This window comes from Ursus maritimus, unplaced genomic scaffold, assembly GCF_017311325.1.
Source record: "Ursus maritimus isolate PB19 unplaced genomic scaffold, ASM1731132v1 scaffold_17, whole genome shotgun sequence".
Taxonomy (NCBI): Eukaryota; Metazoa; Chordata; class Mammalia; order Carnivora; family Ursidae; genus Ursus; species Ursus maritimus.
This window is the reverse complement of record NW_024424119.1, coordinates 28,853,617-28,868,712: the sequence shown is the minus strand read 5'-3', so window position 1 is coordinate 28,868,712 and position 15,096 is coordinate 28,853,617. Positions and strand designations below refer to the sequence as shown.

The window sequence follows — 15,096 nt, the reverse complement described above, 5'->3', positions numbered from 1 at the left end:
GGGGGCTGTGGGCCGGGGCAGGGACTCAGCCACATTGACAGGCTTGGGAAAGAGCTGGGATTCTTGACCACAGCCCTGGATGAAGCCACACTAGGACTCTGCAGTTTTGTAAGTAAAGGAATTCCTGTTGTTTCTGCTGTTTGTACAGGTCAGTCTGAGTGGAGTTTCCCAAAATGTCCCGACTCATGCATGTTACCTCAGCCTAGAGACAAGCAGGGAACTACTGGACAGAGGAAGCAGGCTCAGAAAAAGGAAGAGAAGATGCTGGGCTGCAGCAGCAGGGCAAGGTAGTGCGGTAACAGCAACGGGAGCCTCGGCCTTGGGGCCGGGAGACATGGACTGCAGCCCCCGAGCTGTCGTGTCTCAGCCGTGTGATCTCGGGGAAACAACAAGCTCCCTGCACCCCTGCGTCCTCACCTGTGAGATGTAAACCAGCCTTTCCTCTTTCCTGGGCTGTGGTGAGAACAGAGAACAGATCGAAACTAGGGGTGTGCCTTGCACAAACTGCACAGCATCCAGCCAGAGGTTCGCAGTGTTTGAAGGCTCAGTGCCCTCCTCCCCAGAAAAATGCACGTGCCCGTGCTCTCCTTCTATGTCTCCAACCCCCGTACCCTCCCCCCCAAGTCTGCAAAGCTCTTGGCAGTTCAGGATGTTTTTGCATGTTGCAGTAAAATTTTTCTATGAGATTTTTCAGGTGCAAGTAAGTCCGCAATTCTGACATAGGACTTGAAAATCATTACATAGGTGCCGAATGTCTGGTGACGAGACGGTTGGAGGACTTGGATTTGGACCCCAGCCAAGCCTTTACTAGTATTTGTGACCTTGAGCAAGTCTCCCAACCTCTCTGAGCCTCAGTGTCTTCATCCATGAAATGAGTTGTACAGTAATATCCCTTTCCTTTCCCTCCCAGGGTCACTGTGAAGATTAAATGGGCTAATTGATAGGAGAACATTGTGTAAGCTGTGGATGGCCACGCATTAGGGGAGGGCAGCCCTTAGTCAGTGGAGCGAGGAGCCCTGGGCGGCATCTCACGTGGAGATGCTATGAATGGCAGATTCCCTGCACCCTGCAATGCCCTTCCTCCTCCTGCAACTCCTGCTTATCCCCCAAGGTTATGTTGGCACCTACAGTTTTATCTGCCTGGCACCTTCTTTCTTTGTGGGACCAGGATCCTCACCTTCTCTTGAGAGCTTCCCCTCCCCTCTACTTGGATTCAGAAGGCCCGGTCGTGTGCTCATGAGATCCCACCTTCTGGCCACAGGTGACTGGCCCAAGGTCAGGCATCTGGGCCGGGACACGTTCGTCAGAATTCTTCCCTAGGACTTCTCCACCCCAGGACCTTTCAAACTAAAACCAAGAAAGAAGGCCAAGATTTCTAGCTGGCCGTGGAAAGTCTGAGTTGTCAGTAACCATATTTCCCACCGTGCAAGGGATGTGGTCTGTGGTGAAGAAACGTGAAGCTGGTGCACAGAGAGAAGCCGAAACAGGAGCTGGCCAGAGATTCCTCACAGGGGTCGAGTCCCCAGTTCTGGCTGTGTCTGAGGTCCTGCTGTAGGCCGGTCCCTCCCACAAAGAATGACTCACCTCCTTCTTCACATCCAATATATTTCTCTCTGCTTAAGCTTGTTTGAGTTACATTTCTATCGCTTGCAGCCAAAAAAATCCAAGACTGAGTGAAAGGCCCAATCCCTAAGTCACCTCTTGTAAAGTCCTCCCCAATGCCCCCGACACTTTCCTTCCCAGGGGTCCTTCCACTACACACGACTCGTGCCAGTGCAAGCAACAAAAGTGACACGTTCATGCTACAATGCCTGCTTTTCTACCAGGGGCCCAGTAGGAAGAACACAGGCTTCGGAGCTACGCCGATCTGGGTCCGCACCCTGTCGGTGCCCCTGGTTAGGCGTGCGACCTTGGAAACGTCTGTGGGTCTCACTTTCCTCATCTGTAAAATAGAGATGCTAATACTTTCCTTGAAGGGCTTTATGAGACTTCCATGAAATGATGTAGGAGAATGACGAGCCGAGTGCCCGGCACTTGGTAAATGTTCAGTAAAAGGAGATTCTCTTCTGCTTCACCCACTTTAGTTTGAGGGAGTGAGGCAGCTACGGGTAGGGAGACTTTTATAGAGGGTTAGAATCAACGCTGGTCCTCAAGTCCCCTCAGGGCCAGGCGTGGACAAAGCAGCCAAGAAGTTCCCACCCACACATGAAAAGACGTTCCACGTCATTAGACTTTGGGCAAAGGCACATGAAAACCACCGCGAGCTAGCACTTCCCGGGAACAGGTGCTGGCTGGACTAAAAGGGGTAGAATAATAACAAGGGTGGGTGAAAGCGAGCAGACACCGGAGCCTGCCCGTGCTGCTGGAGGGGATGCAAAAATGGGGTAGCCACTTTGGAAAGCAGGTTAGCAGGTCCTCCAAAAGCGAAACAGAGTGAATATGTGTCTCTGCCACCGGGCAAGGCCACGCCTAGGAGCACAGACCCGGGAGAAAACCTATGTCCACACAAAAACATGCACGAGAATGTTCCCAGCAGCATTATTCCCACCAGCCGCGAAGCGGAAACAACCCAGGTGTCCGTCAGGCGCCGAGTGCATCAACAGAAGCTAGTGTGTTCACACCACGGACAATTACTCAGCCGGAACACGGAAGGACGTGCTGACACACGCTACGACAGGATAGGCCTGGAACACGTTATGCTGAGGGGAAGAAGCCAGACACAGAAGGCCACATACAGTGCGATTCCACGGATAGGACAGGCCCAGGCTAGGCAAAGCCAGAGACATAGAAAGTACATCTTTGCGGACCCTGGTCTGGCGGGGAGAGGAGGGAAAGAATGACGGCTCATTGGTGCAGGGTATCTTTTGGGGATGATGAAAATGTTCTGGAATTAGGGAGAGGAGATGGCTGGACGACCTTGTGAATATATTAAGATCCACTGAACTGTACACTTGGAATGGGTACATTTTATGGCATGTAAATTATATATCAATTAAAAAAAAAGAAAAGAAAGCAAGCTCTGTGCAGGAAATAGCTCTCTGTCACACAATGTGGCTCGGACATGCCACTCAGATGTGGTGACTGACCCTGAGCACAACAGCAAGGACAGGATAAATGACCACCATTCACAGTACTGACCTGCTCCAAGGATCGCTGGGGGTCCTGGTGGCCCTGGGGGTCCTGGTGGCCCAGGGGATCCAGGTCTTCCAAAGCCAGGAGGCCCAGGCAGACCAGGAGCCCCCGGGGGTCCCTGGGGCCCGACGACACTCTCCCCTTTCTGGCCCTGTCAAGGCAAGAGCACAGTAACAGAAGAGAGAACGCAGCCTCGATCTCTAGAGGTCCCAGCTCTTCTCTGCAGGAGGGTCTTGGTAAAAAGGCAGTAACTACCAGCTGTGGCTATCGCTATCCTCCATGCCGGGCACAGTTCAGGTGGGATAAGACCCAGAGAACAGTAGCCCGGTCATTATGCTTAATGTCACTACGTCCAAAACAGAAAGCCCTGGAGTCAGAAGGGCCCCGACTCTGCATTTCACAGATTAGGAAACACACACACAGAGGGGAGGCGGCTTGTTCAAAGTGTCACAGCCAATTCGCAGCAGAGGTGGAAGTGGACCCCTGGTCTCCTGGCTCTGCTGGGCCCACCCTCACGGTGAGCTCTGGGACCACAGTTTGCTTAGGGTGCCTGCGGGTCATGATCTGGTCATAATCTCATTGGAGGCATAACCTGAATTTGTCTCTTGTGAGCTGGAGAAACTTGGCATCCTAAGAAGACCAAGCCTACCCAGGGGCTCCTTCTTTGATGAAATTTCAGAAGAATCAAACAGCCCCTCTAAAAATATCTCCCTCATCTTCCACTCAGCCTTCATTATCTGATATGTTCACCATCAGTAACTCCATGGGTTGAGCGAATTTTCCACCACAGACATGAATAAGGCAGTGGGGTTAGCGACCTGGAAGTTACCTGGATGCATATGGCCACGGCCAGCAACCTTTCCTCCGTGGGCCTCAGCCAACCTCCCCATCAGTAAATAAATATGAGGGAGAGAGGCCCATGCGCAGTCCTGCCTCCAGCTTGTGGTGCTGAGACAGACCCTGGCCTCTCCAGCTGCCTAGTCCCGCTGGGGGGGCTTCAGGGAAGGCTGTGACTCACTGAGGCAGATGTGAGGAGAAGTCACTACTCACAACCACGCCAGGACTTCCTGGCAGGCCTGGAGGCCCTGACACAGAGAAGTCACCATGAGAGTCTCCTTTTTCTCCTTTGATCCCCCGGTCTCCATTCTCTCCCTGCAAGCGGAGAACATTCGGTAAGAGGAAGATGAAGCAGTCTATGACGTAAGCCCAAGCACTTGGAAACACAGGCCAAAAGTCTGATAGAGAAAAACTCACTTTCAAGCTGTTCAGAAAGTGTCTCAGGTAGGCTGGGTCCACTGGAGGGCCTGAAAAAGAAATGCTGTGTAAAATTCACAACTATAACCTCAGAAATTCAAAAATAAAAGTCTCCAGGGGCGCCTGGGTGGCTCAGTCAGTTGAGTGTCCGGCTCTTGATTTCAGCTCAGGTCGTGGTTTCGGGGTTGTGAGATGAAGCTCCACACTGGGCTCCATGATCAGTGGGGTGTCTGGTTGACAATTCTCTCTTTCCTTCTCTCTCTGTCCCTTCCCCTGCTAGTGCACACACTCTCTCTCTCAAATAAATAATCTTTAAAAAAATAAATATATAAAAGTCTCCAAGTTGGCAACCATCATTATTCCCCAGTGGAAGTGACCTCACAACGGTTTAGCCCACAGAGTGGGCACTGGACGTGGAGACAGAAATGAGTCCTAGGCTGGCCCCCCACAACCCAGACACTGTGGGATCCTGGGCATTTCCCCGGAACTCTTTCGGCCTCGTTTTGCACAGGTAGCACGAATGACCGGAACTGGTCTTTCTTGACAATGTCCCATCTCAAGTATGTGTGGCCCATGACTGGGTCTCTAGAACTCTGTGGAGCTTGTGGTCACAGTGGTAATAGAATGCGTCTCACTTTCCGGTTCAGTTGGCTTTCTCAGGAGCAAAAATCAAAGGCAAGATCCAGAACAGTAGTTGGAATACCTGGTGGTCCCTGGGCCCCCTGGTCGCCTTTTTCTCCTTTTGAGCCGGGAAGACCCCAGGATCCTTTTTCTCCTTTAACACCTGCCACCAAACACATATATGTTAAAAAAGGAAACAAAAACAATGGAAAATCACCTTCATTCTATATAAAATGTTTCTGAGACAAGTTTCACACTGCGCCCCTTTAGCAAAGGCCACTCAATACACGAAGGCCTAGTGAAGGTATGAAATCCTTTGCTAAATGATGGGGAGAGCAGAGGTGGATACATCAGACACAGTTCCTCATCTTGCAAAGCTCTGCCCCCTGGGGGGGGCAGACAGAGTTAGGGATAACTGGAGGCAGGACGCAGTGAGTGCTAACCTTCAGGTGCCAGCAGTGCATGGTGGGGGCCCCAGCACAGGGGCCGGACAGCTGAATGCACGCAGCCTCATACGCTCAACACCTGGTCAAGCTCCCCGTCCCATCTCACCTCTGCCTATGCACCACGGTGGTGCAGGGGAGGAGAGGACGCTCCCAGGAGTGCCCTCAGAGGACACCAAGGCTGCTAAGCAGTCCATGTACAAAGTTGGAAGGACGCCAACCGTGTCCCCCACCACCAGCCCTCAGGGCTTATCAGAAGCACCCTCTCTCTCCAACTCTTTATATGGAGGAGAGGCATGGCGGGAGCCTTCTGGGACTTCAGCAATGGGAAGGGAAGCAATCCCCTGTATCACTTTGACGGGTGGGGAAGACACTAGATCTCTGCATTCCTAGTTCCCACAAGGTGTGACAGATCAACCAAGCAGCACCCTGGAGCCTAGAGACGGGGCTGGGGGTTCAGGCTTCGGAGCATGGGGGAAGGGGGTGAGAACCAGAGGCACGATGCCGCCAGCTGGGGGTCAGCGGGGAGATCAATCGCAGGGCCGGGGTGGCGACACCTCCACCCACCCACAGTGAGCTCAGCAGTGAAGCCCGGAGAAGGGGATACCGAGCTCACCACCACCAGTGAGGCTGCTCACCCCACGGGCAGGAGCAACGACCACAAGTGAGCAGCGGGACACAGGCTCACCAGGAATTGTCCTGTTCCCTCCCCCACCCCCAGAGTGGCCTGTGAGGACGGGGAACCACTGAGGGTCTGAAACGGCAAATCCAGTTCTACTCTGCCTCCCCAAGGTCCACCTTGCACCAGCGGCAGGGGGAGAGCCTTGAACTGCATCTGAGCATGGAGGGTGAAAGCCGTCTGGACCCTGTAACCAAAAGCAACAGAAAAACCACGGGGCCAGATATCATCAGGGAGACCACTGCCTGGCGGGCCACGGACAACAGAGCAGGGCCAGACGTCAGTCGTGGGACAAAAACAACCTTCACCTGTTTCAGCGGCAAGTGTTCAGACCTCTCAGTCAAAAGGGGGACAAAGAGAGTGACGGGGGTGTGGGGACAGGGACCCAGAGTGAGTGCCTCCCCTGCAGGCTCCTGTCTCCTGACCTATGCCCTCTGTGGATACTTACTAATCAGATGCCCAGAGCCAGCGCCTCTCACACTTCACTGTGCACACGTCTCAGCGAGGAGCTTAAAGCGCGGCCTCGGACTCGGAAGGCCCGTGGTGCTGCTTGACATGCTGCATTTCTAACATGCTCCCAGCAGATGCTGCTGCTGCTGGTCCAAAACACTCTGAAGCAAAGGTCTTCTGAAACCCCCGGCCCTTCCCTCTATTCGGTCTTGGCACGTTGCATTATCATGATTTTTAAAATAGTTCCATCTCATGGAGTCTAAGGGCCTGGGTGGCAGGAACGGTGTAGGATTCAACTGCCTCAGCCCAATGCATGGGATGCTACCATGAACTGTGGTCTCAGTGGATGCTTTCTGAACAAATTAACAAACGAATGGACACATGGAGTACCTCCTGCCAGCTGGAAGTCCCAGCCAAGATGACAGAACGTACAGATGTGTGACAAAACCAGAAAGAGGTGCCCAGCCCCACAGCGCTGGCCCAGCAACCCCTGCTCCCACCGCATGCAGCAGATCTTCCCATCCGTGAGTCTTAGGCCCAGCACTGGGAGTGCGGACCACCTTCTGCAGAGCTACGAGAGTCTGGAAATTCCCACAGAACCATAAGGTAAAGAAGGGAAACTGTACCATGAAAGGTGATGAGTTCTGAATTCCCAGCATGAGTGGTGTCAACCTGGAGAGGAAGAGAGCCAAGGTCACAAAGGGTAAACCCTGTCCTGGGGTGCCACTGTCCCCTATCCTGGAGGCATGTGGCAGGAGGCACGGTGTCATGAAGTCGGCCCTTCTTTGGCTCTAGAGCCCCCAAAGCCCTGAGCTCCCCAGCGGCCCTCATTGCACAGGCCAAACCAGGCCTTCAACTGGGTGGAGGCGGGCAGCATTACGCAGCCAGGCCAGGAGGAGACTTACTGGCCGAACAACTCTGCAAAGGGCTAGCGCAAAGCTTCAAGATAACAAATCGTGGCCAACTCTGAGTGTTCTTAGCCTCCTTTCTCATGACTTAGGACTGATTCATGTGAGAGGTCAAGCATCCAAGGGAGTGATGTACCCAGCCACGAGGCTGGGCCAGACGTGAGTTCTGGTGCCACATAGAATCAAGGACGCATGTAATCAACGGGAGCTGATGATGGTAGTGGTAATTAACAAGGGGGGTTAGCATTTGGTTGAAGGGCTATTCTAGACTCCCCATTACAAGTCGAGGGTCTGGCACCCAAGTTATCCTAGATAAAACTCCTTCCTAGTTCATTCCCAGATTCCTGCATTTTCTTATCTATAAAACAGAGCCACCTGCAACCCTGCTTTTAATAGCCAACTTCACTCTCTGCCCGTTGATATGTGGAATCAAAATGACCCTCTGGCACCAGGATCTTCCTGCTTTTGGGTAGAGGGTCACGAGCTGCTCAGGGGTCACCAAGGGAATTGGGGGGACACGGATAGGAATCCCCAGGAACAACATTTCAATGCTACAGATGAAGGCTGCAGTGCCAAGCTGATATCTTGTGGCTATGCTGATAGGGTTCCTGCACTCCCGACATGGGCTGATATCGTGGTGGTGTCAGAAAGGGGCTGAAAGTAGAAGGGGCTTATGGCATGATGGATACGACAGAAAGCAGTTCTTTTTCAAGTGTCCATTTTGAGAGCTGGTCCAGAAATGTCCCTGGTGTCTGGCCAGGCAATGTGAAATGAAAAACTCATCAAAAATGCTCTGAGCTCATCTTTGGTTTCTTTTCCAGAACCTCAGGACCCCAGAGGCCGTGGCTACAGCAAAGGGTCCTAGCACAGGCTCGTGATGACTACAGTAGCGTTTTTACAACAATCTCAAGTTTGTCGAGTGCTGCCCCATGCTGGTCCATTGACACCTGGAACCGTGTTATTGGAGGGGGGCTTCGGGCACAAACTCATGGGGGCCCTAGAGCAGACAGTCTCTTCTTCTGTATGAGAAGGAGATGGAATGCAGCCATCTCTCAGAGGTATCCCTTCAGGCCATCGACATAACATGATCTGGCTTGCTTTGTCCGCATGGAGATCTGGGAGCCAGTAGGCCCCTTGGTTGTCTTAGTGGGTCCTGTCATCTGCATTCTAGGCCAGAGTTCCCGGGCCCTGGGCTGCAGACTTGGGTGCCTCAAAATTTCAACACGGAGAGATGTCCAGGCAAATACTCAGCCAGACTGCGTCATTTAAAAGCTTCTGACCCAACCCTCACCACCACACCCAATAAGCATCAATTATGAGCCCACTTCAAAGAATCTTTGTAAACTGTCATTTGCAACTCCTGAGAAGGGAGGCCACGCCTGTCTAGTTTATCCCTGTGTCTCCAGGGTCCAGCAGAGTACTTGGCTCTCAGCAAGTCCTCAAGAAATACTTGTTGAATGAATGATAAAGTGATCACACATCGTTCCATGACTAATGCCTGTGCACGGGGACAGGCCCTCTCTCCCTAGCCTTCCCCACAGAAACAGGACCCTCCCAATAGAGGGAAGACCTCAGTGACATTGCCGCTGCCTAGCTGGGTGACCAGGCATGTGCCTGACCCCTGGGAATCACAGTGCCCGCACCTGCTCCCTGGTGGCCAGGGGACCTGTGAAGACCCTGGCTCTGTCAGGACCATGACCCTGGACAAGTCAGTGAGCTTGTCTGAGTCACAGTTTGCTTGCTCATTATAAAGTGGGTGGGAGGGCGCTGGCCTCACAGGGTTGTGTGCTGTGCAACACACCAGTTGGGAAGGGACAGCACACACTCAGTTGTAGGTCTGAGCCCACAGTTCCTAATGCACAGAACACTGACTGGAATTGCTTTATTTTCCCATTGATACTTTTAAGGGGGTTGTAATCCTTCTTACGATACAGCTCCATGCATGAAGCTAATGTGCTTACAATAACGAGACACTGCTCTCCTGATGCATTAAAAGAAACACTCTGACAGCACGTGCACCTTTAGAAGACCCAGTATGTTTCATTGCCATGGCGTGTTTTCTAGAAGCTTCTAGCTACTTACTTCAGGGTCTATATGTAGGTGATAGGAGACATCAAAGAGGACATTGACGGACTGCAGGGGCTCAAGACAAAGACTGATCACCTTCTCTAGGTTGCTTTCTATGCCAAAGTCTGGTCTGTAAGGCAGTGACTGCACACTACTTACCGGCGTTTTACAGTGTGGCCGGACTGGTATGGGGAAGACAGCCTGTGTGAAGTGAGAACAAGAGAAGTGAGGCCATCAGGAGCCCCCATTCCAGCTTAGGCCAGTCTGGGGCCCGTTCCCTGCTGTTCCCTGAAGATCTCCCTCCCCCGCCCCAACCAACTTACTCCTTTGATGTTAATCACAGCTCCAGGAGGTCCTGGGGGTCCTGGAGGACCAGGTAAGCCAGGTGGGCCCTGAAGGGAGAAGAAAGACCATTCCTGGGTTCAGGTTATTGTGAGGGCAGAGGCACCATGGGATATTTCCTCCAGGATTTGAGGACACAATGCAAAAAGAAGAGTCCTCTGAAGTTGACTAACTTCTCCCACAGGTAGACCTGACACTTCTCAAGACACAGCTATATCCGGGACCCCATGGCGTCTTCACAGCAACCCGTGGGGGAGGCAGCAGAGCAAGCAGTCTCCCCAGTTAACAAATGGAGACAGAGGCCCAGAGAGGGGAAGTGACCCGCTCAAGGCCACACAGTCGGAACTCCGATTCTGACTCCCACAGCACGCTCAGCCAACCCAGAACCCACCACCTCTCCACCAGCACATCCCTAGTATGGAGGGGCTGGTGGGGCGGGGAGGGCCCTTCAACGGACACAGTACCTGGGAGAATGTCTCATAAATGCAAAAATAAATGCAAAACTCTTGCTCAATAGCAGAGCTATTTTCAAAGCCAGGTCAGCCTGGCCTTAATACCACACACTGTTTTCTTCTCCAAGCCTGGATCTGAAGCAGGACCTCGCAGCAGGAGGGGTGAGGCTCTGACCACAGGCATGCGGAGTCTGGCCTGCTCGGAAGCTGCACTCGTCATCCTAAGTGAGGGCATGAGTGCCTGCTTTCCCTAGCAGCTGCAGCGGGCGTGACGGGTGTGAGCCAGGCCCCACAAGCCTCAGGAAAAGTGCATTTCTGGTTTCTGGACATACAAAGGAGAGACAGTGTGGTACAAACAAAACTAGACTTTGTGGAGGCTGGCACAGAGTAGGTGCTCAATAAATGCTGGCTTCCTGATTGTAGGCTCTGGACCCTGCTGAGGCCCCCAGCGTCCGCCATCCTGTGAGGCTCTGCCCGAGCGGCTGACCCACCTTCGAGATGCGCTCTCAAACAGCTCCTGAGCCCTAGGGATGTGCGAAATCCCTGGGACTGGGTACGGAGGGAAGACGGGATATTACCCCAGGCTCACAGGACTAGGATTTGAGACCAGATTTCCTGACTACACCCGGATTGCTTTCTCCCATCCTCCCTCTTGGGTCTGGACAAGGAAGCTGATGTTCCACGAAGGTGCTTTCAGTGACAGGGACCCTCCTGAGAGTGAGCTGGAGGACGGGCTGGGCTGGAGGGTCTCTGGAAGTGGCAACGGAGGAAGGAGAAAAACATTCCTCAAGACTCTGTCTGCAAGCCCCACTCGCTGGACGTGGCACTCTCTCAGTCCTCCTCTGGACGCTGGACTCAGGGCTCTGTCCCCAGGGGGCACGGGGTTGAGACAGAGGTCATGTCACTCACCGGCATCATGATCCCTCGGTCTCCTTTGGCGCCTTTGAGGCCATTCAGTCCCGGACGACCCTGAAACCCACAGGCGACGCCTTAGTAAACCCACTGCCCAGCCCCTAGCCCACGTGTCCGCCCTTCAATCCAGTCTGAGGAATACCGACACCTACAGGTCTTCCAGGAAGGCCAAACTCTCCTTTGTGTCCTGGCGGTCCTTTGGGCCCCTAGAGGCAAAACAAATATCAAATTAGAAAAGAACAGAAAGTCAAGGGCCAGGGAGATGGGGGGCACTGGCCTGCCTTTGTGAGCAGGGTAAGGATGAATCACTGAGGGGAGGAAGGAGGACAACAGCAATTATGAAGTATCCACCTGCCAGGCACCATGTCTCCCAACCTCTCTGCTCTCAGCTGGGACCAACTGTTCCACCCCTTACCTCCCCAGGTGCTCCTGCAGGCTCTGCCCCACCCCAGACTCCGGACCCCACCCTCTCAGTCGGGGCTACCAAAGGAGCCGGAGATCAGTAGCAGCTCAGGGCCTCAGCCCCCAGGTAGCTGGGTGCTGGCGTAACTTAGAAGCTAGACCTTTGGGGCGCCCAGGTGACTCAGCGGGTTAAGCGTCTGCCTTTGGCTCAGGTCATGATCCCAGGGTCCTAGGATCGAGTCCCGCATCGGGTTCCTTGCTCAGCAGGGAGCCTGCTGCTCCCTCTGCCTGCCGCTCCCCCTGCTTGTGCTCTCTCTTTCTCTCTCTCTGACAAATAAATAAATAAAAATCATAAAAAAAAAAAAAAAAAGAAACCGGACCTTTGCTCTAGGTCTATGTCCCAGCTGTCCCATGTCTCCGACTGGAATAATGCTACCCTGCCTCACCCCTCATGCCAGCCCAGCCTGAGGACCTGCTCCAGGACTGGGCTTCTGCCTTGCTCCTACCTGTCTCTCAGGACCAGAGTCTAGGGCTGGCACCCCACTTCTCCAGAGGAGTCCTTGACCTTTGGACCCTTACTCATTCCAGTGCTGGCTTTCTACGTCTTCATGCTTCTAGAAACACTGCCCTGTTCCAATCTCCTGCAGGAACCCTCACACCTTCTGGCATCCAGAATACATACAATGCCCACGACCTCTTCCCAGAAAAGCTCTACCTGCAGTCTGCACTTCCCAGCTTCTGTAGCTGGGTCTGCCCTGTCTCCCCGGGGAATGACTAGTTCAAGCCAAGTCCCTTCTTCCCGCTGACATTAACATGTATAGCCACGCCCAGGAAAATGGCAAAGCTGAGAGGAAACAGGCTCTGGATGTAAAGGACCCAGCCCACATTACTCCTAATGAAAGAAAAGCAAGAACAGAAGGAATCACAGGGCACAGGTCATTTGGTGGAATGTTCTAGTGCAGAGCTTCTCAAACATTAGTGTGCATAGGCATCACCTGGGATCGTGTCAAAATGCAAACGCAAGAGGTCTGGGGTGGGGCCTAAGGCTCTGCATTTCTAACAAGCTCCCAGGTGATGCTGATGATCCATGAGCCACGAGTAGGGAATTTGCAAAGGAAGTGTAAGCTGTACTAGTCATGCGGGCCACAGCTGCCCTATTGGTACCTTTATGCAAATCAGAAGAAGGCGCTCCCTTCTATCTGCATGTGGCAAGCAGAGCGCACACCGGACTTCGGTCGGAACAACCGACGCACCACCTGCAGCAGCCAGCTGGCCACCATTGCTAACTACCGCTGTTTCCCATGGTACTGGACGCTAGTAAGTGGTTAACCAGTGGTTAACACAATACTCCCCCAGTCTGCCTTAACCTACAGTTTCTCCTCTGCACGGCATCCATGCTGCCTGACTTAAAGGACCAAAGGCCTCAGAACGTCCTTTGAAGGATGCACCTTGGAGGTTATGAGCCATTCATTCACCAAAGACATGTGTCTGTGAGGTCCTTTCTCCCCAGGCCTGCGGTCCAGCTTCGGCCAAACCAACCCCACGTGCAAATCTCCAGGCCAAAATGCTTCCGAAGAAATGCTTCCTGGAGGCAGGGGGAGAAACCCGGACACAGAGTCTGACAGGCTTGGTTGAAATCCCCAGTGTACCACTTACAAGCTGTGTGACAGAGGACGAGCTCCTCACTCTCTTTGACCTCAGTGTCCTGGTCTCTAAAGTGGGGATTCTGATATTCGCCTCTCAGGGTGCTGAGGATGAAATGCAATGGCGGGAAGCCTCGGCGCGTCTGGCCCACAGTGGGGCTCCTACACCTGAATTTTCTTGTTCTTTGTGGGGGGACGATAGGACAGAGAGGTTTGTAGCTCATTCTGGAGAGAACTGGTAGCTTACAAAACCATTCCGCAGCCCAACTGGGTTACAGATTCCTAGAGCAAGTAAGGCGAGAAGGGCCCTATCACATCATCTAGTACTAATTCAACACCTCCCCTTACAGCTGGGAAGGCAGAAGCCCAGAGAAAAATGGACTCGCTCGAGGCCTCATGGCAAAGGAGCTGTGGTCCCACAACTAGAATCCAAAAAGCAGAGAGACTCTCTGGGATTCCTCCGAGGGGCCCCCGGGGCAATGGCGCCTCAGCTGGTGCGAGTGGGCGGCACCATCGGGGCTCCTCACCTTCCCCGGCACACAGCTCAACCACACCCCTGCCCCGAGGCACCTGAGTTCTTTCTGGCCAGTAGAATGTGCTACAGGTGATATTCACCACCTTCCACGACCTCGTTCCCCTCCCCAACCTCAGCCCGCCCCCTGGAAGATGCCAGTGTGGCCTCGAAGCCACCAAATGGTGGAGTCACAGGACGGAAGCATCCTGGGTCCCTGAGTCACTGCTGGGAGGGGAGAGGCTCCTCGGCGGGCCTCTGCCCACTGCTGTGGGCTTGGCGGGAATGAGAGACAAGCAGCTGCTGTTAAACCCGTGAGACCCTTACTTCATCACAATTAGCCTGCCCTATTCCACACGCATCTTGCCATCTGCCCTAATCCACACGCATCTTGCCACCTGCCCTAATCCACACGCATCTTGGCCCCTGCCCTATTCCACACGCATCTTGCCACCTGCCCTATTCCACACGCATCTTGCCACATCCTTCCTATTTTCACAACCGGGACAATTCAGTCTAATGGAGCCAAAGTATGACAAGCCCTTCAGCCCTCAGGCCAGACCCAGCTGAGAGGTGCTCTGGCTTACCATTGGTCCCGGGGCTCCGTGCACTCCAGGTTCACCCTAAAGCAGGGAGATACGAACTTGTCATTCAGAGAACACAGTCTGTGGCGGGAACAAACATGGGATGCTGGTATAGATGTGTGCCTTCGGGGTCTGATGACACGATTACCTTTTTCCCCTGCAGCCGTTCCAGAGGAATGTCCCCTGTCAGGATGGCACCTGGCTCTCCCTTCTCGCCCTGCAATTCAGAGAACATTTCGATGAAGTGGGGCCTCCTCCTCACTGCCTCATCCTGAGGCTCCCTCACCCCCCAAGTCCTCCAGCCCCGCCCCCGCCCCTCCCGCCCCACTGCTTTGACATAACCTGTCACTGGGGAGAGAACGGCAGCAGCCTCTCAGGGGTGCTCTCTGGATTATTCCCCCCATACAGCCCAGGACCAGGCTGGGGTCCTGCAAGCCCCCCGCCCTCCAGGGCTCCCACTGCTGCCGGATCTGCATCCTCACCCCCTACCCTCCAGGACTGTCCTGGTGAGGTCCTCCCCACGTCTTGCTACACGGCACCCCTCTGAAAACCTCTGACTCCTAATTTATTTGGTGGTTTGCTTTCCTAACAATCTTTATTCTTGCGAAAACATCTGCAATTGGAAAAGAGACAAAGGTATGAACACCAGAAGCCTCTCTCGACATAGAGGTCTTGTGTCACCATGTGGAACTTTGT

At 53.6% G+C, this 15,096-nt stretch overlaps 1 protein-coding gene across 4 annotated transcripts in view; it reads right to left on the bottom strand.

Moving 5' to 3' along the window:
- COL15A1 (collagen type XV alpha 1 chain) overlaps nucleotides 1-15,096 on the bottom strand; it is a 100,905-nt gene that overhangs the window by 10,416 nt on the left and 75,393 nt on the right. For all 4 annotated transcript variants that reach the window (XM_040631657.1, XM_040631658.1, XM_040631656.1 and 1 more), the window contains 11 exons: nucleotides 14,549-14,617; nucleotides 14,404-14,439; nucleotides 11,413-11,466; nucleotides 11,258-11,317; nucleotides 9,878-9,946; nucleotides 9,714-9,755; nucleotides 7,206-7,251; nucleotides 5,090-5,170; nucleotides 4,387-4,436; nucleotides 4,183-4,284; nucleotides 3,139-3,283 (listed from right to left, as the gene is read on the bottom strand). In XM_040631657.1, coding sequence (XP_040487591.1) covers nucleotides 3,139-3,283; nucleotides 4,183-4,284; nucleotides 4,387-4,436; nucleotides 5,090-5,170; nucleotides 7,206-7,251; nucleotides 9,714-9,755; nucleotides 9,878-9,946; nucleotides 11,258-11,317; nucleotides 11,413-11,466; nucleotides 14,404-14,439; nucleotides 14,549-14,617 — 754 coding nt within the window. The remainder of the gene's footprint in view (nucleotides 1-3,138; nucleotides 3,284-4,182; nucleotides 4,285-4,386; nucleotides 4,437-5,089; nucleotides 5,171-7,205; nucleotides 7,252-9,713; nucleotides 9,756-9,877; nucleotides 9,947-11,257; nucleotides 11,318-11,412; nucleotides 11,467-14,403; nucleotides 14,440-14,548; nucleotides 14,618-15,096) is intronic.